Genomic DNA, 26617 nt, shown 5'->3' with positions numbered 1-26617 from the left:
CCGTCCTGCCGTGGCTGGGTTTGGGGGGATGTCTTTGGCCTTCCTTGTGGGCCAGAGGCAAATGCCCTGACTGATGTTTTTTCCTGCCCCAGGGCCCGAGCTGAGCATGGAGAGCATGGAGGACAAATCCCCCTGTGAGACCCTGCTGGCAGAGGCCGTTTTGAACAGCTCTATGGCACAGGAAGTCAACGGGGAGGAAAAGCCACAGGGATACCCCAGTAGGAGGACCTTCAATCCCAGCCTAATTTGCTCTGAGGAGGAGCCGCCCATCCTGTCCCAGGAAGGCGTCCAGAGCCACAGGTGGATCTCTAACCTGGAGATCCATGTTCAGTTTCACCCTATGGAGAAGCCCTACAAGTGCTTGGAATGTGGGAAGTGCTTCAGGCAGGTCTCCCACCTCTTCATCCACCGACAAGTACACACAGAGAAGCACTGGAAGTGCTTGGAATGTGGGAAGAGCTTCACCCAGAGCTACAACCTGATCCGACACCAGATGATCCACACCGGGGAACGTCCCTATGAGTGTTCCGAGTGTGGGAAGAGGTTTCAGACCAGCTCTCATCTCCTCGGTCATCAGCGCACACACACAGGGGAGAGGCCCTTCCACTGCACGGACTGTGGGAAGAGATTCAAAGACAACTCCACCCTCATCACCCACCGGAGAATCCACACTGGGGAGAGGCCCTTCCACTGCACAGACTGTGGGAAGAGATTCAAAGACAACTCCACCCTCATCACCCACCGGAGAATCCACACTGGGGAGAGGCCCTTCCACTGCACTGACTGCGGGAAGAGATTCAAAGACAACTCCACCTTCATCACCCACCGGAGAATCCACACTGGGGAGAGGCCTTACAGGTGCAGGGAGTGTGGGAAGGGCTTCACCCAGAGCTCTAATTTGACCCAACACCGACGGACCCACCAGTAAAGGGAAGTCCAACCAGTGCCCCAGCTGTGAGAGAAGCTTCATTCACTGATCGAAGGTCACCTTCAAATTGTCAACTTCAAATTGTCGATTGCTCTGCCTCTCTATGAGTTATTCAACCCAACCCATTGTACACTCATATATGCCTTCTTTTGTCTTTGATTTTCATTTGTTGGATCTTCATCACTTTTAATCACCTGAAACTGAAGTAAAAATAAAGAAATTGAACAAATACATCTAAACCCTCAGTATTTCGCTGGCATTTAGGGATGGAATTTGAGATTCAAAAGGATATTCAGGAAGCATTCTCATTTCTAGTGGGTTTTGGGGGAGTTGTCCCAAAAATCGGGCCATCCAGGTCAAGAGAATTTTTCCATCATTTTGCAGTCCACAATCTGAGAGGGTTCGATCTGTCACCTCATAATGCCTCGATCCCACCCTAAAATAGCTCCATTCCAACTCAGAATTACTCAACCCCTCCCCAAAATGGCCCAATCCAACAACTCCCCACAATTCCTCCCTGAACTCACCATGGGGTGTCAACAATTAGAGATGGGGAATTAGAAGCTCAGGAGACTTGGGGTGTAATTTGGAGAGCTTTGATGTAGATTGGGAGGGTTGGGATGGGACTTGGAAGAGGATGGATTTTTTTGAGAGCGATGACATGGCGGGTCTGGAATGAGAGAGGGACTTTTTAGGGTACACTCCTGTCCTTAGTGGGGTACTTTGAGGGAGTGGGGGGGGATGTGGCTTTAGCACTTGGAGTGGGGCCCCACAGGGAGGGACGCAGGGAGCTTGTTTTGAGGGGATCTGCTTTTTCTATGAATTTAGGAGACTATAAACATCTTTTGGAGGTCCCAATCTTAATTTTCAGTGCCTGAAGTGAACCCCTTGCAGTTTTGGGGTTGGTGAGATGACTCCATGTGGGGTTTGTTCCTGTTGTTTTAAACAAATTTTTCAAAGTTATAAATGGCTCTGAGGAGCTCCCCCGTCATTCTGGGGGTTGCAGTGACCCCCAGGCTCCACTGGGGGCTGAGCGAGGTTATAATCCCCAATTCTGCGCTGTTAGAAGTGGTTGTTTGATGGACATCCCACCTGCAGGAGGGTGTCCCCCCTTTATTCAGGCATCTTGCTCTGGGTCTGGGACCCCTCCCTACATCGGGGGCAGCCACAGTATTTCTGGGGGAAGGGGCTCCTCGTGCACTGGGATCAGCCCAGCTGGTGTCACAGAATGCCAGAATGTGCTGAGTGGGAAGGGACCCCCAAGGATCATGGAGTCCAACCCTCAGTCCTGCACAGGCCCATCCTCAAGAGTCACACCCTGTGCCCCAGAGCATCATCCAAACCCTCCAGGAGCTCTGTCAGCCTTGGGGCTGTGCCCACTGCCCTGGGGAGTCTGTTCAGTGCCCACCACCCCTTGGGGAAAGAACCTCTTTGTAAGATCCAGCCTAACCCTGCCCTGACACAACTGCAGGCCATTCCCTGGTTGCTGTCCCTGGTCCCCACAGAGCAGAGATCAGTGCCTGCCCCTCCTCTGCCTCTGCCCAGGAAGTTGTACCTGCAATGAGTTGTCCCCTCAGTCTCCTCTTGTGCAGCTGAACACACCAAGTGCCTTCAGCTGCTCCTCACACATTTCCCCTGCAGGATCTTGCCCATCTTTGTCTCCTCCTTTGGACACTCTCCAATGGCTCAATCTCTTCCTTCTGTTATGGAGCCCCCAAAAGACCCAATATTTCAGGTGAGGGAACTGTCAGGGCTGTGCGATGTGAGGCCTGAGAGTGCCCAGGGGTCACTGTGACACTGCAGGGCCTGCTGGAACCCAGGGCACACTGTGACAATGCAGGGGCTCCTGGAACCCAGGGCACACTGTGACACTGCAGGGGCTCCTGGAACCCAGGGGACACTGTGGCACTGCAGGAGTGAGGAGACTTTGTGAGAGTCAGAGAATCACCAGCCCTGCCTGGCACTGGTCAGCAGCACAGAGAGGCAGTGGCCGCCCCTGGTGCCACAAGAGGAGACAAATTGGCTTCTCTGTGTCCAGCAGCAGTGTCAGACAGACACACACCATTTAAGAAGGGGCAACTGATCCCGAGTGTGCCCAGCAGGGCAGAGAGATGGAGAGGCTGCACAGAAGGAGGCAGATGCAGCTGCTCCTGGTGGCCCCACAAGGCATTGTTGTAGGAAAGGGAGTTTTGAGGCTGGCAGGTGTGGAGTTAAATTTCCTGAACAACAAGGCTTGGAGATAAGCAAAGGACACCTGATCTTCTGGGACTGGCAGGCCCAGGCACCAGAACACTACAAACTGGTTGTGTTTGCATATGTGTATTCCTCTGTCTACTCTCACCCTCACAAACCCCCCACACTGGATAGGTCTGTTTTTCATCTGCAAGGAGGTCGAAAGCGCTGAGCCATCCCCCCATGCCTCACCCATGTGTGGGAGGTAACCAGTTCCTCTGCCCCTGCCTTGAATACCAGTCCCTGAGTCCATATATTGTAACATGGGATTTCAATAAACGACTTTACTTGGTTTGAGCTGGTGATCGGTGTTGTGGTTCATTCCTGTGGAGACCCAGATCCATCACGATAAATGGAGCTGAAACGTGGAGCCTCGGGAAAGATTCCAAACATTTAGGGACTGGCCTTGGTAACCCTGACGGGGCAGGAGAGACAGGAACACCAGGAGGTGCCTGTCCCAGTGATGGGCAGTAGTCCAGCTTGGGAAGAAGCATGATTGGTGCCTGTCTGCTGGACTGAAAGTGATTGGCTCTGGAAATGAGAAGAATCTCAAAGGGGTGAAAAACATGACCAAATTCTTGGGGGCTAACAGCTCTGAAACAAAATGATTCAGTAACGGGGTCAGTGTCTAAGCCACTTGTGAAGGCAGAGCCCTGAAATAGCTTGAAGGGACAGAGCTGAGCTAAAAGAGATCAGTACCCCATGAAAAGAAAAATGACTTGTTTGTGAATTGAGTGCCCTGAAATCATTTGTGACCAAAACTGTTTGATGGGCCAGAGCCAAACTAGTTACAAAAACTGGAGTCCCCCTCTTTTTTTAAGATAAATCACTGGAAGACTTGGAAAAATTGACTATTTGGTGTCAGGGAGAAACATTATGGAGATGAGATCTAGGCTGTCTGTGGAGCAGAGGAACGTGCTCTGGATGATGAGGTGCTGCTTGAACAGCATGAGCTCCAAGTAAATGACTCTCCTTTCCAACACTCCCTGCTGTGGGCACAGCTGCCCTCTGAATGTGCTGCTGCCAGTGATTGCAGCTGCCCACCAAAGGATGCAGCAGGAGAAGCAGATGCACCCCCCATGCCACTGTCACACACAGCGTTCCTGCCCGGGGCAGAGAAAGGCCCAAAGAGCAGCAGCCCCTGCCATGCTCTTGCCGGATCCCCCGCAGCCCTTCCCGCCTGGGGCACTGATGCCAATGGGTGGGATGGCGGCGGAGAGAAGCCGAGCCAGGCAGAGGCAGCGCGGAGCCCGGCGCAGAGCAGAGAGGAGGATGCTGCGGGCGGGACTGCCGCCGCCAGCCCCGGGGCTAGTGCCAGACAGAGCCCGTGCCGGTGCCAGAGCCCGTGCCGGTGCCAGAGCCCGTGCCTGTGCCGGTGCTGGTGCCGGTGCTGGTGTAGGTGCTAGAGCCCGTTCCGGTAGCAGTGCCGATACCCGGCGGGAGAGCTCCCCGCTGCCCCTGCCCGCTGAGCCCTGGCCCGGCCAGGAGAGCTCCGAGCAGCCGCCAGAGCGCAGAGGCAGAGATGGCTCCCACAGCAGCACCGACAGCCCCCCCAGCGCTGCCGCCGAAGCCCCAGCACCCAGCGCAGCACCGCCAGAACCTGCAGGAACGGCCCGGCCCAGCCCGGCACAGCTGACAGGAACAGAAACCCCTTGGAGGAGCGGCCAGAGATGCCAAACTGGGACAGCCACAGATTCTGATCAATAGCAACGCTGTCGGGTTAACAATTGGTAATAACTTATTATGAATATTCATCTAACTCAGGATTAATTAAATACGTCTTCATCCTTATCAAGATGGAACAAAATTTCACAACCCTTTCTACTAAAAGGGAATACTAGAGCAGTTTCTTGCCAAACAAAACTTCTATGCCTTTCCCAAGTAATATTAAAAGTCAATATAAGGTTTATTGCTCTAAAGAGAAGGAAAGCAATAATGCCTTTAAGTTAAAAGCTTTCAACAAGCTGCAAATATGTCACCTTTCAGTATCTCAGTTTCTAACATATTTTGTAGCACTCATGCTCTAAGATAGTGTCGTGCTGTATGTTTATTACTCTAGTTATTTGAAAAATGTATTCATTGTTTAATTTTATTCTGCAAAGTTATGGCATAGAAACACACAAGTGTGCACTTTTGTAAAGTAATGCTGTTGTTCTTAAGACCAATGTTTTTATATCTGAAAAACGTGTTATATATCTAAGCTAGTATAATATTTGATGAGCAAATTATCCATCAGGTGAAAAGGACTTTCTAAATTTCAAATTGCTTCCAAACTTCTGATGCTTTTAAAGCTTTTTCTAATCATTTGAACACCTACTATAAAGAGTAATACTTGTTAAAAAGTTTCAATTCTCTTTTATACCTTTGTTCCTAAGCTTGTGTTTTCCCTATTAACAATTCCGTTTATGGTACGAATGAGGGTGTTGTTCGTTGCTTTTACTCCTACCTGCATTAACTATCAGTGTTTCAATGAGTTTCTTTATATTTTACTCTATTCTAATGGCTCAAGAAGAAGCCAACACTGGAGTTGTGGCATTGGGAAGTGGTGAGACTCCTGCAGTGGCAGCTGAGGTGGCTTGGCCGGGAAGGGTCACACAAAGCTCTCTCCTCACTCTCTCCCTTCTCTGCCTGTTGTCCTAAAAGCTGCAGCACTCCCAAGTTATGCTGTAGTGATGTGTAAATAATGTATGAAATCAGAATTTTAAAATGTCCAACAGTTCTCTTTTTGCAGCTCATTAATGGAATGTGCACAAAATTAGTAAAACACATATTTTAGTTTTTAAGTACAAAAATTACAGTAATTTTATAGAATTTGTTAATCTTTCTCATTAAGTACTAGCAATTGTTTTAAGCTTTTGTTTGATTAAGTAATGATGATGCAACCAAGCAAACAAATTCAAAGATAGCCTTAGGAACCTTTCTCTAAATTATTGATATCCATGACTGTAAGCAATAAAATGGAAGTTTTAGCCATGTAATAATATTTACTAATCTTTGCAATAGTCATGCCAAGTTTATTATGGATCCAAACCCATCAAATATACAATGATACCTCTCTTATTTGCCATGCAAGAACAAGAAAAAAGGGGAGTATGTGCTTGTATGTGTATGAACAAATTTTTTAATTTTAAATGAAACAGGAAGCAGAGACATGTTTATGTTTTATGAAGTTATATTCTTGTCAAAGCAGCAATTTCAAGAAGCACAGGAAAGTGTAAGGTTAAGAAGAACACAATTTCTCATTTCAGAATTATAAGACACAGCAAAGCCAATCCCTAAGCTCTGATCTGAGTGACTGCATGAAGGGAGGCAGGTCTGCATGGGAGGGTGTGAGGGTGTGAAGATGGATGGATGTGCTACCGGGGCACCTGTCCCACTGACACAGCCACAGCTCCTCATCTACACACAGGCACCCACGGGTGAAAGGCAGAAGACACATAACTCTGAGCTGAACAAAGTTATTCATTTGCAGAAATACTTAAATAAGTTTTCAAGAACAAATTCTATATTAAAAATGCACTCAAAAGTTTAAGTCAAAGAAATCACAAACCCTAAAAAGGTTTTAAAGCTATTTGTTTCATTAAAGTTATCTTTTGTGCAAGTCAATTTTAATAATGATTTTTTAAGGTTAACTAATGACCCATAAGAATAAATTCTGAAAGAAACAGCAATCACTCTAAATCAATACATAAAGACATTGATAAGGTGAAAAAGCTTCAGGTATCTTGTCTAGCTGGCTACACAGTATAAGACCCCAGTTAAAGAAAGCATTTATTCTGGTATTAATGGGTCTGTTTTTATTTTTGTATTGTGCTCTGCATTCCTGGTTTATTGTCTTGTATGCAATATAGGATTAATGGTAGTTTTGCACAAGTTTCACTTTTGCAGCTTGAAAACAAGACAGGGGGAGTTGTTGGGATGCAGGTGCTGTTTGCATTCAAGCCCTGCAGTTTGTTATGTCTGTGTTAAGCAGGATAGACCGGCGGGCTCGGGAACAGCGCCCAGAGTTCTTGTTCTTGCTCTGTTTGCCTCCACCAAAGCTGGGTCTGTGCTCTGAGTCATGGCAAAGATGAAACTTGGTTATTTATCCCATTTCTAATTCACTGTTCGTCTTACATTTTACCCACAGTCTAAATGAGGAATTTTCTTGTGTGAGCCCTTGAGCAAAATCAAGGATCCTGCAGCATCCAGTTGTCCTTTGAAAGCTGCTGTGAATGTGGCAGAGCCCTGTGCAGAGGGGAGAGAAGTTCTTTGCCAGTGCCACATAAATGCCCCTCAGACCCCAGTGGGACCCTCAAGTGTCCCCCAAGTTCCCCCGGGCCTCCTATTTCCACCCCAACCCCATAAAATCCCCCCAGGCCCCCTCCCCCTTTGCATGAGGCCCTTCCCAGGATTTGGGGCTCCAATAGGGCACTTTGGGTGCCGAAAAGGATTTGGGGGCCCTTGTGGGTCTGGTGAGTAGGGGAAGATATTTGGGATAGTACTAACAATTTGGAGTGGGATTAAAGGAATTTTTGGTGGAACGAAGGGAATTTTGGATGGCATTAAGGGAATTTTGGGTTCAGTTAGGGAATTTAAGAGTAAAATTCACTGGGCTTGAGGTGAAATTAGGAGAGGCTAGGAGGAATTAAAGGAATTTGTGGTGGAAATAATAATCTTTAAGTGAAATTAAAGGGATTTTTGTGGAATCCTGGGGTGAAATAAGAGGGATTGGAAGATAGATTGAGGTATTTTTTGAGTAGAGTTAAAAAATTTGGAGTGCGATGAAAGATATTTTGGGTAGAAATAAGGAGATTTTTGGTGGAATTAAGAGGATTTCAGATGGTAATAAAAAGATTTTGGGAAATTTATGGTGGAATTAAAAGATTGTTGAGTGAAATACATAGGATGGGAGAGATTTTAGATGGAATTAAGGGAATTCTGGCCAACATTAATGAGGATCTTCAGTAAAATTAATGGGAATGTGGGTTGAAATTGAGGATTTTAGAGCAAATGAGAGGAATTTTATGTGAATTAAAGGATTTTTGGGTGGAATTCAAGAACAGGCTGATCCACTGTGGGTCCCCAAGGGGTCCCAAGTCCTGTCACCAAATCTACTGCAGCGTGGGCTCCTCCCAAAACCTCTGCACGGGGTCTCAAAGGCTCTTGGCATCCTTTTGGCATCCCCTGGTCCAGTGGGGGCTCCTCCCCAGGCTGCAGGGGGGTCTCTGCTCTATCCTGGTCTCACCCACAGCTCACAGGCCCTTCAACTCAAGGTCACATGCACTTCCAGCCTGCCCAGGGCAGCAGCAATTCCCAGGCCTCCTGCCAGCCCAGGCACGTCACCAGGGCTGTTGTCCAACATTCCCAGGCACAGCACAGTGAGGTGGTCAGAGCTGAGCAGCTCAGCAGCAGAGACACCAACAGGCACTCACCAAGGAGCACCAGACTGTGATACACAGCCAGGAGCCCCAGACAGCACCAGCAGCTGCAAATTCCATCAGCACATCCCAATGCCATCTGTTGGTATCTCCAACACTCCCAGCCCCACCGTGGACACCAACAAAGGCTGGTGTGGTTTCACCCCATCCAGCCCCCAAGCCCCTCACAGCCACTCCTCACTTTCCCACCAGCAGGAGCAGGGAGAGAAATGGGAGGGAAATGCCAAAAAACTCATGGGTTGAGATAAAGACAGTTTAATGAGGACAAGCAAAAGCTGCACACACAAGGAAAACAAAAGAAGGAATTCCTTCCCTGCTTCCCATGGCTGGGCAGGTGTTCAGCACCTCCAGGACAGCAGGGTCCAATCCCAAGGAATGGTGATTGGGAAGACAAACTCCGTCACTCCAAACATGTCCCACCCACCTCCTTCTCCCCCCACTTTATACCCTGAGCATTATTGCCTGAAATGTCAGTGGACAAAAAGACTCCGGGCCAATTTCAGTGGGAGATAATAGAGCAGCAGCTTTAATGAGCACCCAGGCTCACCCAGGAATGCCCATCCACACTCCTGCCCCAGCACTGGTTTCAGGGGTTTATAATAAAGTCTGTCCAATCCCTGTTCACTCTCCCCTCAGTCCTGCCCCGTTACGCCCCCAGCACACCCATCTGGAACTGAGTCTGGGGGAGTTTTGGGACTCCCTCTTCATCATCTTCATCTCCCTCACTGCACACAGGGCACTTGAAGGCTTCCAAGTGTTCTGGGCTCGGAGGTCACTCAGCCTATGTTTGTGTCTCATGGTGCAGGCCTTGAGGTGCATTTCAGCCTTTACCTTGAAAACAAGACTAAACAGCTCATGAAATCTGGAGGGGTTGATATGGGACAAGGGTTGGTGTGCATTAAGACTGAACTTTAAGCTACTAGAAATACTGGCACACTAAAATCTACATTCACTATAGCTCACTATAGCTACTTCTAAAATCTATGAATTTAAAAATCAAAAACCACTTTGAGTCATCAGCATGATGTTGATTCCACTGTCTGGGTAAAGGTGTGGGCTCCAGTCCCCACTGTCTGGTTTGCCCGTGCATTGGTCAGAGAAAGGGGCAACTTCCTCAGTTCTTAACCCAATAGAAGGAGAATTGAGGAATGGCACTGGAGATGTTATTGCTGTGACACAGGTTGAATTGGGAAAACAATGAAAATTCATGAGTTCCTCTATTGCCAAACTCCACTAAACCTTTCTATAGAAAGATGAATTAGAAAACCTGAGGAAGAAATTTATTTAAAAAAATGGGTATTTTGAAATCATAATTTCTGAGACTACACATGTCAGTGGAGCAGCTCTTCTTGGGCAGGAAATACCTCCAGTCAGCAGCCACATCCCAGCTGAAGCTGAACATGCAGTTGTTCCTGTTGTGTGGGTCAGTGGAATTACAGGAAAGTCGAAAAGGGCAGAACTCATAAGAATTACCCCTAAGGCAGGACCTGGACAGGCAAACCCAGTATCCTCTGAAATTAGAAAGCCAAGTTGGATTGGTTCCAATAACAGAGAAATTTGCTAAGCATGGTTTGTTTGTAGAATCTAAATCCAGGTACCCTTAAAGAAAGAAATGGGAAAGATTATCGATTAGTTTAGAACCTGAGAGAAACCCCTTAAATGATAACCTAGAGTAGCTGGTAGGATTAGATTTAAAGGTGCCTTTTTCTGCATCCCCTTGAGAAAGGAAAATCTTTGCTTTGAGTGAGAAAGTCTGGAAACTGGGAAGGAAGAGAAGAAGCCACTTCTCTCCTCCTGAGCCATGAACAGTTCATGAATTGCCCTCCTGGGAATGGCAGGGTCATGTTAACTATGGATTGCTCAGAGAACCCCCTCAGAAAGTCCCATCAGAGACTTGATAAGGACATGCAGATATACTGGTAACTGTTGAGAAATGCCATGAATATGTAACAGGAATGCAGGGAAGGAACAATGAATACTGATGAAATGCTGACACATCAGCTGCAGTGAAGATCCCTCTGTGTGCACTTTGGGAACTGATTCCCAGGGCACTCAGCATGCTGTGACCATGTAGGGAGTCGTGATAACGACTGTCTGGTTGCTCAAGATCACCAGTTGGGTCTCAGAGGTTTCTTTTGAGAGCTGGTTTTAGGCAAGAGATGGCCCCTCAGAAGTCCCACAGTGGGATGAGACAGCGGGGACCAATAGGGGTCCCCATTCCCCATCCAATCTCGAGGCCGGTTCTGCCCATCCCACCCCCAAACTCGGCCTCAATCCCGGCCCTGCAAGGAATCAAGCAATTTAGGGGTGTGATCAAACAAACTGAGGAGGAATGGGGACTGTTCTTTTTAGGGTTATACATTTTCTTTAGATTTAAAATATGAAAAGCCTTGAGACAAGACATGAGGCAAATGGGCTCAGCTCGATGTGGCTTTGAGCAGAGCCTGGAGAGCTACAGTGTCCATCACACTGTTTTCCATCTGCTCTGGAGAGATTTCCCTGATTTGTTCACATCTTGGAGAACCAAATTTGGAGTTTCTGTGCTTTCTCCTGAAAGGGAGATATTAATTTTTGTGTGCCATTGCCCATCCATACTTGCCCGGCCACAAGACTGAAAGAACAGGATGCTTCCATTTGATGTAGGTCCTGCTTTAATGTCCTCCCTGAAATGTGCCCTGGGAACTGTCTGGGGTTGATGTAGGGGCTGTGAGAAGTCCCAAGCCCTGCAGCAGCCCTTGAGGGAGACAAGGAGCCCTCCCAGGGGCTGCTTCTTCCTCACAGCCCTTCGCCCCAGCCCTGTCAGCAGCTCCCTGGGCTGGCTGAGAGCTGCCCCTGGCAGGCAGCAGAGTCCCTGCCCCAGCACAGCACCCTGGGCTGCAGGACCCTGCTCTGCCTCACAGCCCTGGGCATCCCTGGCTGCACCCCCTGGCTAAACAGCTATTTCAAAGTGTCCCCCAACAGCCCCCTCCTTACACATCCCATCAGCTGGGGCTGGGTCAGCTTTAGGAGATGCCTCCAGGTGCTCCCCAGGGCACTGGGCACAGCCCCAAGCCTGACAGAGGATGGTTTGGATGATGCTCTCGGGCACAGGGTTTGACTCTTGGGGATGAGACTCTGAGGGTTGGACTGGATGATCCTTGTGGGTCCCATTCCAACGTGGCACTTTCAGGGATTTTGTGACACCAGCTGGGCTGGTCCCAGTGTATGAGTATCCTCATCTCCCAAAAAGAAATGTGGGTGGTCCCTGTGTGGGGAGGGCTCCCAGCCCCATCCCAGGAGGCCTGGAGGAAGGGAGAATACCCTCCTGCAAAGTGGCATGTCCATCAATTTTCGGTCAAATAAAATAATAATAATAAAAAAATGAGTCGCGATAAGGTGAATATGTTTGGGTTGGGAGGCCTATAGAGAGGCAGAACAACAAAGAATTAGAATTATGGAATTATTTAGTTTGGAAAATATCTCAAACCCCATTGAGGATTCCTTTTGGCCACCAGAAGAATTAAATGAGGGCAGGGGAGATTTTTAGGGTCAAATGTCAACAAATCCCCCTTCCCAATGAATTTCACACAAGAGTCTGTGTCCCCATGTGGGATGGTTTTAACTTAGCAAAATGCCAAGTAATCATTTCAGAGGTAAAATCCCCCGATCACCCCTGCACCTTCACCCCCCCCCAAAAAAAAAACAACCAACAACTGACCATAGTTCAGTAGAATTTGGTATATTATCCGAAGAGAAAAAAAAATTAAACAGCAAATAAAATACAAACTGCACACTAAGAATAAAAGGTAGCAAGAGCAAACAGAAAAAAATTCTACTTTCCTAAAAAAGATAATAAACTGCTGGAGAGCCTTGGTATCTCCCCAGGACCTCTGAGGTTCACCCCAAGTCTTTGCTCATCCATCAGGAAGAAGAAGGAAGACCCCTCCTCCCTCTCTTTTTGTATCTGAGATGACGTCAGAATATGGTAGGCAATACCATTGGCCTGTAGAAGTCAACTGGTTTGACCTGGCTCAAGTCAGCTGATTGTCCAAAGTCTGCACTAGAAAACAAAGCCTAAATCTGGGCCTAAGTAAACCCTTGACACCATGGATGTTCCTCCCCCTGTGTAAATTCAAGTGCCCACAGAGAACCAGGGGGATGAGAACACCAGCCAGGTGTGTTCCTAACGTGGATCACTGGGAATGTGGTTCAGCAGTTCTGTTCAAAACGTGGCTCTGGAGATGGGTGATGGAGTTGGAGCAGCAGTCAAAGCTCTTCCCACATTTGGGGCACGCACAGGGCTTCCCTTACTGGTGGGTGCGTTGGTGTTTGGTCAAGGTAGAGCTCTGGGTGAAGCTCTTCCCACACTCGTCACACTTGTAAGGCCGCTCTCCAGTGTGGATACGCCGGTGGGTGATGAGGTTGGAGTTCTGGTTAAATCTCTTCCCGCAGTCGGTACAGCGGAAAGGCCTCTCCCCTGTGTGTATGCGCTGATGCCTGAGGAGGAGTGAGCTGGTCTGAAACCTCTTCCCACACTCAGAACACTCGTAGGGCCTCTCCCCAGTGTGGATCATCTGGTGAATGACAAGCTCAGAGTTCTGCCTAAAGCTTTTCCCACATTTCCAACAAAAGTAAGGCCTCTCTCCAGTGTGGATACGCCGGTGAGTAATGAGGTGGGAGTTCTGATTGAATCTCTTTCCACAGTCGCTGCAGCAGAAGGGCCTCTCCTCCGTGTGTGTGCGCTGATGAACGAGAAGATTGGAGCTGGTCCGACACCTCTTCCCACACTTGGAACACTCATAGGGACGTTCCCCGGTATGTATCTTCTTGTGTTGCTTAAGGCCGGAGCTCTGATTGAAGCTCTTTCCACATTCCTCACATTTGTAAGGCCGTTCCCCAGTGTGGATGTGCTGATGGCGAATCAGATTTGAGCTCTTGCTGAAGCTCTTCTCACATTCCAAGCACTTGCAGCGCTTCTCCCTTCTCTGAAGTTGCTGCTGCACCACCAGGTCAGAGCTCTGGCTCAATCTCTGACTGCCTTCCCCGGACACGTTGGGTGTTTCCTCCTCAGATGTCTCTTGGCTCGGCTTGGAGCTCCTCTTCCTGTGGGATCGCCGTGGCTTTTCCTCCCCAGTGACTTCCTGCACCATGGCACGGTTCAAAACAGGCTCTGCTGTGAAGTTCTGCCCGAGGGATTTGTCCTTCGTGCTCTCCGTGCTCAGCTTGGGGCCTGGGGCAGGAAGGAACAAGGACACTCAGGGCATTTGCCTCCGGCCCACAGGGAAGGCCAAGGACATCCCTCCAAACCCGTCCCTGGCAGGACGGCGTCGGCAGCGGGGTTGTCCTGCAGCCGGGGCCATGCTGGGCTGGAAGATGCAGCACAAGAGAGGGGCAAAGGGGCACTGACTTCCTCCTCACCTGCCTGGGGGTCCCGGGGCATCTTCATCTTCCTCGCAGCCTCTTCCTGCATCTTGTCAAGGTTTGGAAAGGAGAATTCCTGGTCTGGGGTAAAAAACCAACATGTTAGCACATTGGTTGGGGGTTTCTACTCTCAAATCTGCAGGCAGCACGTGACAGCTCTGGGAGGTCTGGGGAGTCTGGACCTTCCAAAACTTCTCACTGAGCCTCCAGGACATCCCCAAACCCCCTGCCCTTTGCCCTCAATTCACCCAGGACCACCTTGAACTTTCTCCCACCCCCTTCAGGATCCCATTCCACCCCCTCGCGTCCCCCCTTCCCAACTAGGATGATCCAATATCACTCCCAGCAACACCAGGGCTCCCCTCCAATTCTTCTCAGCCCTACAAGGACTCCCCAAAGCCATTACCAATCCCTTCATAGCCAACCCTGGCTCCTTCATATTTCACCTCCAATTGCTCCCTGGACCCTTTAAAACCCATTCCAGTATGCCAAGTCTCCTAAACCACCTTCCCAGTAATCGCCCATGCCACCAAATCCCTCCCAGTTGCTCCCATGGCTTCCCATACACCCCTCCATAACTCTCTAAACCTCTTCTGGACCTGTCCATTCCCTCCCCAAACCCCCTGAGTTACCACCAGGCTCCCCAAACTGCCTGCCAGTTTCCCAAGGCTTCCCCAACCCTCTTGCCAATTACTCCCAGGATCCCCAGCCTCCCTCCAAGTTTCCAGGCCATACCCCAGTCCCAGGTGAGGGGGTGCTCCAGGCTGATGTGCCCCACCCAGCAGATGAAGGTGATCCTTCCTGGGGTGGATTTCCAGCATCACCAGCAGCTGGTGGGTCCAGTCCTTATTGGGGACAATGGTGGTGGACACCAAGGGCTCCAAGAGCTCCTGCCCACCCTGGAACAACCTCACCTGTACCTGGGCAGGGTAGAAATCCATCCTGGAGCAGAGCAGGGGCCTGGGCCGGGCTGGGAGCTCAACAGCATCAGTGAGGTGGAAAAGCTGGTGGGCACTGGGAGAGAGGCAAGGGGGCTGCAGGGACACTCAGAAGGACTGGGAATGGTCTGGGAAGGGTTGGGAGAGGCACTGAGAGAGACAGGGGACATGGGGTGACACATGAGGCTCCCTATTCCTTATTCATTCCTGGGGACTGTTCTGTCCCCCTTTCCCAAAACCAGACCTGCCAATCTCTGCTGTTTGGGCAGGATCATTTCCCATGGTGCGGCTCCTGTGTCCAGAGGAGGAAGGAGAACAACAGGTTTGGTCCCCAGGATTGTGTCAGGAGGTTCAGCAGCCTGGGGGGTGTGTGGTGGCCTGGGTGGTTTCTCTCTGCCCTTGGCTGTGGGGTCTGCAGGGAGCAGTTTCTCCTGCTCTGTTTGCACTCTGGTGCTGCCCCACTGCTGGGCCCCTGGGCAGGTGGATGTTTCTGACCTGGAGTGTTCTCACACACACCAGATGTGTGTGAGGGGCACTGAGGTGTGTTCTTCTTCCCCAAATTCTGTGTCTTGGACATACCTGGTCCTTTCCTGGAGCATCTCCTGCCAAACTGGGTCCTTGCCTGTTTGCACAAGAGCAGAAACCAGGTCATTTGCAGTGGCATTTGTTGGGGGACCTGCCCTGGTCCCTGTGGCTCTTCCTGTAGGGAGAGGAAGGGTCTGGGGACGTTTCCTCTTTCAGGATCCCAGTTCTTGTGATACAACTCTGTATTTGGTGCCACAGTGAACTTCTCTAATCAAGGTTGAAGAAGATTTGCAAGTGTGAAAGATTCCCAAGTAGGTTGATAGACAAGGAACAGAGCTGCATTTTGGAAGATGTGAAAAAAACTAAAAGTATATATTGTTCAGTAACACCACAGGGCCCACCCAAGCCCTCAGGCTACAAGCTGGGTGATTGAGAACCCTGGGAGGCACAGGAATGTTTCTGTCTTCACACCAATGACTCAGCTGTGATAACTGTGATAACTCCCCTCTGGAGAGCCATCAGCACCTTCACACCCACTCTGAGGGCTCATCTCTGCTAATGGGCCATTAGGGGCTGGAACAATAGGCAGCTCCAATAACCCAGACCATCAAAGAGTCCAAAGCAATCCCATGACTTACAGGGTCAAATCACCCATTCTGAAAGTCCCCACCCTGAGTGAAGTACTGGGCTTTTCCAGTAGAATCTGAGCACCCAAAATCTTTGGGGTTTGGGGTTTCTGATATCACTAGTTGGATCCAGGTAGGGACTAATAACAAAACAGGGCTGCAGCTGCCACTCTCGACCAGACTGTGACGATAATCCTCACCAACAGGTTTCTCTTCCTTTTACTGTTGACTCAGGGGCACCACGTGACATTCAGAAGGGTGGCTGATGAACACCATAATGTTCATGTCCCAGGGGGCTGCGTTATACAACTGGTTTTAGAGGCTTCAAACAAATATTTTTCTATCATTACATTTCATGTAAACTTTAAAATAAATTCCATCCCTGACTTTTGATTTTTCTTGATTTGTCTTCATTTCTCCCGACAGTGTAACCTTTAAACCATCACACACATTTATGACCTTCATGATAGAAGTTCACTGTGGTACCAAATATAGACTTGTAACACTTGGATATGGGCTGGAGTTCTTCCATCATCTTCTTTGGCAATGAAATGCAAGTTAAAAGATTCTAAGGCTTAGTGAATAAAGCAGCAGTCTGTCACCTGCCAGACAGATTCCTGTCTTAGTTCAACCTTGCTTTATGTGAAAACTTTGCTATTAGTGTGTTTCTGAGCAGTGAGGAATTTGTGTAACCTGGAACTGCTGTACTATGTCTTGGATAAAAGGAGAAACGTTGTTCTGGAGCCTGAAAGTTCAGGTCAGGATTTAAAACAACACACATTCCTGAAGAATAGATCTATACATGAATTTGTTTACAAATCCTTGTCTTGATCTTTCAAACTCCATCTGGGTTGAATGATACTTCTATGAGGTCAAGATGTTTGCCCACAGGTCCAGCTCTTGAATTTCTCTTTCATTCTGTGGTCTGGAAGAGAGGAGACTGATGACTGCTACCAGATGGGTTTGCAGCCAAAAGAACGAGCATGGCACAACCAGCACTGTACTCACCTTGGTTTTGTTCTTAGTTTTGTTCAGTATTCATTAAAAAGTGTTTAAAAAGTGGATTATTGATGAGATTTCCAACTAAAAGCACAAAAAATTGGTGCTGTGCTCTGAGCAGTTGCTGCAAATGATCCATTATTAACAGTTTATCAGAATTGCTACAGAGTGAGCAGAATATACAGTTTTGGTTATCCCCACATAGTCCATACTGGTCCCAGCCCTGTAACTGGGCCAGTGTATTAATCCATTGGACTCTCCATTTTGCTGGATCCTCGCCCCTGAGAAGACCAGAAAACCAGGACATGTTGTTATTTTGGTGCAGTGAGAGCAGCCTTATGTTCTTGCCCCAAAGTGCCTTTGACAGCAGCACAGTTTCTTCTGAGGGACCTGTGGAGACTGAGAGCTCTTCTGTAGGGACTCCTGAAATCTGGCAAACTGCCTCAGATTCTCTCTGAGGGAGATTTTGTGGTTTCTTTTGCAGGAGCTTTTACAGTGCAGGGCCCTTGTGGGCAGCCAATGGAAAGAAATTATTTGGTTACCCTTTCTTTAAAAATTTCTTAGTCACTCCTCTGTGCTGGGGTGGAGGTGGCAGGAGAAAATGTGGAGAATGAAGGAGTGGTTACACAGAAATCTGAAATAATCCTGTCTTTGCAAGAGCAGCAAAAAACATGGTATTTCCAGAAAAAGCAAGAATTAGTTCAAAAGGCTGCAGCAGGAGCATTGCTTGCTGCTGAGCTCCAAGACAGGCTGCAAATGGTGGCACTGCTTTGCTGCTGAGCATGGGCATGTCTGAAAGATTCAGGTGGAGCTTTGAAATATGGATTAGAGAGGGAGAATGTTACAGGGAGATTTGCAGGATGCAGAACCCGTAACAAGGCCTTGTAACTCAAACTTCCTGTGTTCAGGGGAGGAGCTGAGAGACAGTGAGCCAGTCTGTTGTTGTGAGAAAGAGCAAAACATCAGGTTTGCATTGACAGCTGATGATGAGGAAGGAGCAGATTGACCCTTAATTAAAGCTGAAACCACCAATGTGTCCCAGGGTCTGCAAACTGCAGCTAAACTGGCACCGTGTGCGGCTCCCAAGATATCAAAGCCTGGCCCTGGATCAGAGGAGATGGAAATCCAGTCACTATTAATGCAGTGGGATGCTGAGGGGCTGGAGCCACTTCCCAGATGGCACAAAGTTAAACCACTGGAGCAAACAGAGCACGTGTTATCTGCCCAACTGATAAGGTCAGTTCCTGGCTCCAGGGTGAGGAGCAGAAACCTCCTAAAAACCCTCAAAGAAACCCAGCACAAGGGGCAGCTCTTGCTGAATTTTTACAAGCATTCTGACTGCCACTGAACAGCAAATTAACAGGAGGAGACCCCCTGAAATCTGGGGTAAACAACTACAGCAGTGCAGGGAGCACTGCATGGAAGAGGAGTTAAAACTGCACCTGAGAGATCCCAAGTTCACGCAGTTGAACCACTTGATTCACTAAGGAGTAGCTTTTTGGGTGAAGTTTGTTTAGTTTTCTATTTCCAGGAATTCCAGCACTCTCCACTGAAGATCAAAGCCCAGCTGGGACTGGCGGAACTGCCAGCAGATGTGCAGGAGAAGGCTCACAGAAAGCAGCCAAGGGGTGATGAGCACCTTTCTCTCAGGATGTGTCACCTTGTTAATGTCAGCATTTCAGACTCAAGTTGCTGCTTTAGGAGCATTATTCCAACCTGCCTTAAATTAATCAGTCTGTCCTGGGTGAAATTTCCACTTCTCTTTTTATAGGGACCTGCCAACAGGTGAGATGGAGCTGTGTGGAACCAAGAAAACTTTTAATTTTCCCGTAATTATTATTAAATAATATTTCATGTGGTTTGATTGTGTTTTCATTGAGAGGGATTCACTGGGAGATCAAATATTGCAGGACATTATAAAACAAACATTTTTATTAATTCTTATTGAATTTTGCTAAATCATTTTTTGTTTATACTAAAAAAGAAATAATGGAGTGGAATAATCTCTTAGTCTTCTCTTATGGAGAGATACTTTAAATTCAATCACTTGAGAACTAAAAGAGAAAACCCAGTTTAATTTGTGAGTTTCTACAAGAGATTTTGCATGTTTGAAATCATACAAATATGTATCAACCTTAACATAGTTTTTCCTCAGAAGGCTTCGGATTAATTATGATAATTCATCTAAATCTTACAGAGATTTTGACATGTGAACTAAAAGATCTTAACAGAATAAAAGAAACTATTCCATGGGAAATGGTTGAGACCCCCTTCGTAAATCAGAAGGAGTTTCAGCTTTGGACTGCAAATGTGACATGGATAAAATACAGGAAAACCTTTTCCCAGCTCCCAAGACCTGTAACCATTTTAGGAAATACTTGCACTCTGCACCACTGACATTTCTCAGTTGTGGGTGCAGCTTTGTGGAACATTAATTGGAAAGGAATGTTGTGAAGAAAAATTGTGACAGAGAAAAAAATCCCAGAAAAATCGACCTGGACTCTGTGTTTGGGGGACCCTCAGCACCAAGGAGACAGCAGATCCAGACGCACAGGACACCACTGGGTTCCATGGAGTGGGGATACATTTCCTGTTTTAACTTTTCTCTCTCACCCTCTTTCCCTCCCCCTCTCCTATTTCCTAATTCTTTCTATTTCTCTTTCTTTGCCTCACATTTACTCTTAAATAAAATCCATCCTCTTGACTTTGGCATCTGGTCCTCTTTGCACCTTAATTTGGGCAGAGACATTTCTAATAATTTTAATAACTGGATGATAACCCCAATCAGAGCCCCTTCACAGCACAGATGGAGAGAAAGTCCCCACAGTGCACCTGAGAGGTGTGTCAGGGGAAACCGTGTGGATCAGTCCTGTCTCAAGCAAAGGCAAACCCATCTGTGGGATTGATTTTGCTCCAGGACAAAGTTGCACTTGGTGGGTAATTCAGAAAAATGGGGAAACATGGTGTGTACCTGAAGAGGACCTATTTGTGGTGTAAAACTGTCTGTTCCATTGTTCCTATTTGTGTGTAATATTGGATAGAGAGGTGCAGAGTTAATGTGTTATTCAGGGCATACTGGGGAAAAGGGGAAAAAAAGCAAAAGGGAATAGAGTGGTGGATAATGTCCTGGGTGACACAAAACTTCTGATATCCTCCTTCTCTTTTCTCTGCTAATTGGGAGTGGGAGGGGAATTTGAGATTAAATAAGGGTGGTCCTGTTCTCCTGGCAGAAGAATGTGTGCCCAGGTGTGAAAGGCTGGAATGCTGATGACTCAGACAGTGCAGGTGGAGCTGATGATGTGCAAAGTGACCCCCAAGGTTCTGAGGGTGTGCACACCTGCCAGCTCAGGCTCCAGGTAGGTGTGTTTTCCTCGGCCTTGCACAGGGACTGAGCTGTGATAACTCCCCCCTGGGAGCACTGAGACAATTCCCACACATGGCCTGGAGATTTTCACCTCTGCTAATGGGCCATCATGGATCCAACCCTATTTTTTTCTCTGCATCTTTTAATTCCAGGATAATTTCAGATTTCTGTGTAACCACTCCTTCATTCTCCACATTTTCTCCTGCCACCTCCACCCCAGGGGCAGAAGGCTGGCTAAAAATTTTTTAAAGGACAACAAAATATTTTCTTTCCATTGGCTGCCCAGCACAGCCATGTTCACCAAAAGTTCCTGCAGAAGGAATCTCAAATCCTCCCTCAGAGAGAAGCTGAGACAAATTTTCCAAGAGTTCAGGAGTCCCTACAGAAGACAAGGAACAGAACTGCATTGTGGAAGTTGTGAAAAAACCCAAATTTATACATTTATCAGTATAAATACAGAGCCCACCCAAGCCCTCAGAGTACAAGCTGGGTGTGAGAGATCCCTGGGAGGCACAGGAATGTTTGTGTCTTCACACCAATGAGTCAGCTGTGATAACTCCCCTCTGGGGAGACATCAACACATTCACACCCACCCTGAGGGCTCATGTCTGCTAATGGGCCATTAGGGGCTGGAACAATAGGCAGCTGCAATGATTCACACCATCAAAGACTCCAAAAATATCCCAGGATTCACAGGGTCAAATCACCCATGGTGGAAGTCCCCAGCCTGGGTGAGGTACAGGACATTCCCACCTGAACCTGAGCATGTCAAATCTTCAGGAATTGGCATTTCTGGTATCACTATTTGGATCCAGAGGGTGACTAAGACTTTAACAGAACTGCAACAGCCACTCTTGACCAGACTGTGACCATCATCCTCACCAAAAGGTTTCCTTTCCTTTGACTGTGAATTCAGGGATACCACGTGGCACTCAGCACAGGGGCAATTGAAGACCATAATGTTCATGCCCCAGGGGGATGGGTTATACAATTGGTTTATTGAGGGCTGAAACAAGTTTTTCTCTGTATCATTGAATTATTGTAATCTTTCTAGTAAATTGCATCTCCAACTTAGAACTTTCTTGACTCAGGATAATTTCTCCCTTACAGCATAACCTTTACCCCTGTGCCCCAGAGCATCATCCAAACACCCCTGGACTCAGAGAAGGACTTTTGAAAATTCAGGGAGGGAAAATGAAAGAGAGCAAAGTGGTAACCCCATGGGAAAAGCTCTCCCTACTTCCCCCTCTCTCACCTCTTCATGAGGACCAAACTTTGCGCAGCCCAGAAAGGGTAAAAAACAGCTTCTCCTGAGCAACAGCTCTACGTTTCCAAAGACAGAATTCCAAGTCTCTTGGGGCAAGAGATATCTACCACAAGTGTCAGAGAAAGAGAAGAAAAAAAAAAGGTAGAAATTGTTCTCCCCCACAGGGTATGTCATCAAAAAAGGAGCTTCTGGTGGTAAGATTTTTCTTTGCTTCTCAAAGAAACCTTGGCTTTTCCCCAACATTTTTGTAGCTCTTTCTGCAACTCTAATTAATTAAATAAAAAATAGAGGAGAGAAAAGAAAAAGCAAAACAAACAAGAAAAAACCAGTTTTGGTATAAACAACTAACTTGGAAAAGTTTTTATTTTGTTTGGGGAAAATATTTGAACCTGAAGTGTTGGGTTTTCTTTTTCTCTGCAGTATTTAAGCGAATGAAACACATCCACTTTGGGAATTGCCCTGCAAGTACTTGGAATATGGAAAGAGGTTTCAGAGCAGCTCACATCTCCTCAAGCATCAGTGGACAAAGTGGTTAAAGACTTGATAAAAAAAACTTCCTTGTGAGCTCTGTTTAGCAGAGACCTGGTGACACACGTTTCCGGTGATCCATGCTGGGCACAGACCTGCTGACCCACGTTTCAGGTGATCCATGCTGGGCACAGACCTGCTGACCCACATTCTGGGTGTTCCATACTGGGCAGTGCATTGGGTTTGCATGGCCAGGCTTTGGTAGTGGGGGGGCTCCAGGGTTGGGTTCTGTGAGCAGCTGCCAGAAGCTTCCCCCATGTTCAGCACCTGACCTGACCCATGAAGGTATGGTGACCAAAGTTCTTTTTAATCCACCCCATGGGGAAGATTAGATTTATTTTATCAATATATCTGTAGATGTAGGGTTTAGAAGAGTTTTGTGTGCATGGAAAGTAGGTTTGGAGCAGTTTTGGTTCCTGTCTGTAGTGATAGAAAAGCTTAAAAATCCCACTTTCCTTCCCTGGCTCCAAGCCCAGCCTGTCCCCTCCAGGGCGGGGTGTTCCCCCCTCTACTCCTGGGTGGTTCCTTTGCCCATGGGTAGCAAAGCACCCACTGCTTTTGCAGCTGGAGAGTGTTGGAGCCATGAACCATCAACACTCCAGTCTCTCCCAGCTTTGCACCCCAAAAGCTGAGAAGGGTAGATCTGTCTCCTCAAAGCAGCCCAATCTCACAGAAAATGGCTCAATCCCACCACAAAATTATCATTGTTCTTATTTTCTCTCTGGAATTCTGTGGCAGCCAATGCCAAACCTCAGCTCTCAGCAGGCTCAGGCTTGGTCTTGCACTTCTGCCTTTGCTCAGCCAGAACATTTTCAATGTTTAATGAGTGTTTATCATTCCTCACAGGAGGGAGGACACTGAACCCTTCCACAAAAGCAGAAATCTAGAATAAAAAATTCAGAGAAAAGTGAAAAAAATAAATACTTTTTACTCACAGATGTCCTTTTCATGTACTTCTCTTCTGCTTTCCTATAATCAAAGTTATCCACAACAGCAATTCTGTAGGTGATGGATTAAAAAAAGCATCTAATTGAATGAGAATCATTCCATAAAACTAAATCACAAATGAGGGATTTGAAACTCTCTCAGATGAGCACAGTTTAGGAAAAGGGCTCCTCAGTCACTTAGAAATCTTGGCTGATGCTGCTCATTGTGTGCCTGAAGTTTTTAAATAAATAATAAAAATTCATCCTACATGTCCTAGTTCAGCAGGTGGGACCAGTTTATCCCTGTGTGGATGATCAAAGCTGTGTATTCCACACCCTCCATTCATTTCCCAAAAACTGTCAACAGTGGAGCATTTGCAGCAGCTGCCCAGGGCACAGCTGACCCCTCAGGCTGGGAGCTGGGTGTGAAAGACATCTGTGAGATAAGAGCTGGGATAACTCCCCTGCAGGGAGTCGTTAGCACCTTGACACCCAGCCTGAGGGGGCGTGGCTGCTAATGGGCCATCAAGGGTTCCAAAATACCCCCTGACTCCCAGAGTTAATCACCCATTGTGTGACTCTCCGCCCAGGGGGAGGGACTGGCTGCTCCCTGGGGTACATATCCTGGGGGAAGACCTCAGGGGACACTCGTTGGATTGAGAGGAGGACCAACACCTCGACAGGAGGAGACCACCACCTTCAACCAGTCTGTGACCACCACTCTCCACCAGACTGCAACTGTCAGCTGCACCAACAGGTTTGCCACTTTGGACTTTTCTTTGGACTTGGGGGAGCCACACAGGGTTCAGCACAGGGGCTAAGAAACCCCTTTGTGCTTGTGCCCCAGGGGGCTGGGTTATACTGCTGGGGTTTTGTGGGTTAAAACCCATTTTTCTCTTTCTACCATTGCATTTCTTGTAATATTTTTGTTAAGTTATAACTCTGACTTATAATTTCCTTTGTGTTGTGTTCATTTCTCCTGCCAGTTTACCTTTAACCAGCACACCTCCCCACTTGGGGCTTCCACCACCCTCTGGAAGGATCTAAGCTGTGACCACCACTGGGACAGGACCACAGACACCACTGGGTGAGGACCACTGGCTTGACTGCCTGTCCCAGCAGCACAGCCTGACTGCAGTGCTGACTCTCAAGGTTCCTGCCAGGGTTTTGGGGTGTGGGGAAGGTGAATCCTATGGAAGGGGGGCGATTCTGTCTCTGTGCTGTGGCCATATGTGTTTTATGGGAGGGGGAGGCTGGGCACTAACTTGACTGGACAGAGTGGGCTGGGCTTGGGAAGTTTCTCCTCTTGAGTTTGTTTAGCCCAGTTTATGAGTTGTTTTCAGCATTTCTTCTTGGTAAAGTGTTGGAGTTTTTCCCCCTTACATTTAGATGTATTTGTTCACTTTCTCTGCATTGCAGACACCTGAGTAGGGAATTCTGGGGAGGAGACTTCTATCCAGAATGACTCCCTATTGCAATTTTTCTTAATTGAGACACAGGTGTGTTTCTAGAGGTAGATTTGAGAGTAGAAACTCCCAACCAATGTGCTAACATGTTAGTTTTTTACCCCAGAACAGGATTTCTCCTGTCCAAACCTTGACAAGATGCAGGAAGAGGCTGCGAGGATGATGAAGATGCCCCGAGAGCCCCAGGCAGGTGAGGAGAAAGTCAGTGCCCCTTTGCCCCTCTCTTGTGCTGCATCTTCCAGCCCAGCATGGCCCCGGCTGCAGGAGAACCTGCTGCTGATGCCATCCTGCCAGGGCCGGGTTTGGGGGGATGTCCTTGGCCTTCCCTGTGGGCCGGAGGCAAATGCCCTGAGTGTCCTTGTTCCTTCCTGCCCCAGGCCCCGAGCTGAGCATGGAGAGCACGGAGGACAAATCCCCCAGGCAGAACTTCACGGCAGAGGCTGATTTGAACAGTGCCACAGTGCAGGAAGTCACTGGGGAGGAAAAGCCACGGGGATCCCACAGGAAGAGGAGCTCCAAGCCGAGCCAAGAGACATCCGAGGAGGAAACACCCAACGTGTCCGGGGAAGGCAGTCAAAGATTGAGCCAGAGCTCTGACCTGGTGGTGCAGCAGCAACTTCAGAGAAGGGAGAAGCGCTACAAGTGCTTGGAATGTGGAAAGAGTTTCAGCCAGAGCTCACATCTGATTCGTCATCAGCACATCCACACTGGGGAACGGCCTTACACATGTGAGGAATGTGGAAAGAGCTTCAATCAGAGCTCCACCCTTAAGCAACACAAGATGATCCACACTGGGGAATATCCCTACGAGTGTTCTGAGTGTGGGAAGAGGTGTCGGACCAGCTCCAATCTCATCACGCATCAGCGCACACATACGGGGGAGAGGCCCTTCTGCTGCACCGACTGCGGAAAGAGATTCAATGACAACTCCAACCTTACAGCTCACCGGCGTATCCACACCGGAGAGAGGCCTTGTCTTTGTGGGGACTGTGGGAAAAGCTTTAGGCGGAACTCTGAGCTTGTCATCCACCAGATGATCCACACTGGGGAGAGGCCCTACGAGTGTTCCGAGTGTGGGAAGAGGTTTCAGACAAGCTCACTTCTCCTCAGGCATCAGCGAATACACACAGGGGAGAGGCCTTTCCGCTGCACCGACTGCGGGAAGAGATTCAACCAGAACTCCAACCTCATCACCCACCGGCGTATCCACACTGGAGAGCGGCCTTACAAGTGTGACCAGTGCGGGAAGAGCTTCACCCAGAGATGTAACCTGACCAGACACCAACGCACCCACCAGTAAGGGAAGCCCTGTGCGTACTCCAAATGTGGGAAGAGCTTTGTCTGCTGCTCCAACACCATCACCCATCTCCAGAGCCATGTTTTGAACAGAACTCATGAGCCATATTCCCAGTGATTCACGTTAGGAACACACCTGGCTGGTGTTCTTCTCATCCTCCTGGTTCTCTGTGGGCACTTGAATTTACACAGGGGGAGGAACATCCATGGTGTCATGGGTTTAGTTAGGCCCAGATTTAGGCTTTGTTTTCTAGTGCAGACCTTGGACAATCAGCTGACTTGAACCAGGTCAGGCCAGTTGACTTCTAAAGGCCAATGATATTGCCTACCATATTCTGACGTCATCTCAGATAGAAAAAGAAAGGGACGAGGGGTCTTTCTGCTGGATGAGCAAAGACTTGGGATGAAGGTCAGAGCTCCTGGGGAGAGACCAAGGCCCTCCAGCATTTTATTATCTTTTCTAGGGAAGTAGAATTTTTTTCCTATTTCTCTTGCTACCTTTTATTCTTAGTGTGTAGTTTGTATTTTATTTGGGTTTTTCTTTTTCTCTCTATTCTGTTTAATATACCATAATCTACTGAACTATGGTCTGTTGTTTGTTTGTTGGGGTTTTTTTGGGGTGGGAGGAGGGTGGGGGAGGAGGAGGGACTTTTCCTCTGAAATGCTTAATTGGCATTTTGCTAAGTCCGAACCATCCCACAT

The 26617-nt window shown here is 48.0% G+C and overlaps 2 protein-coding genes across 2 annotated transcripts in view; one reads left to right on the top strand and one right to left on the bottom strand.

The window, feature by feature from the left end:
• The window catches only part of LOC139684162 (uncharacterized), a 1455962-nt gene that overhangs the window by 568338 nt on the left and 861007 nt on the right, over positions 1–26617 (top strand). Inside the window, 2 exon segments of the mRNA XM_071579763.1 lie at positions 426–924; positions 25244–25915. Coding sequence (XP_071435864.1) covers positions 426–924; positions 25244–25915 — 1171 coding nt within the window.
• LOC139684161 (uncharacterized) overlaps positions 1–26617 on the bottom strand; it is a 1434678-nt gene that overhangs the window by 608486 nt on the left and 799575 nt on the right. The window contains 1 exon segment of the mRNA XM_071579762.1: positions 12871–13542. Coding sequence (XP_071435863.1) covers positions 12871–13542 — 672 coding nt within the window.

The sequence above is a fragment of the Pithys albifrons genome, chromosome 33, assembly GCF_047495875.1.
Source record: "Pithys albifrons albifrons isolate INPA30051 chromosome 33, PitAlb_v1, whole genome shotgun sequence".
In the NCBI taxonomy this organism is placed as follows: Eukaryota; Metazoa; Chordata; class Aves; order Passeriformes; family Thamnophilidae; genus Pithys; species Pithys albifrons.
The sequence above is the reverse complement of the archived record's forward strand: the minus strand, read 5'-3'. Positions and strand labels throughout refer to the sequence as shown.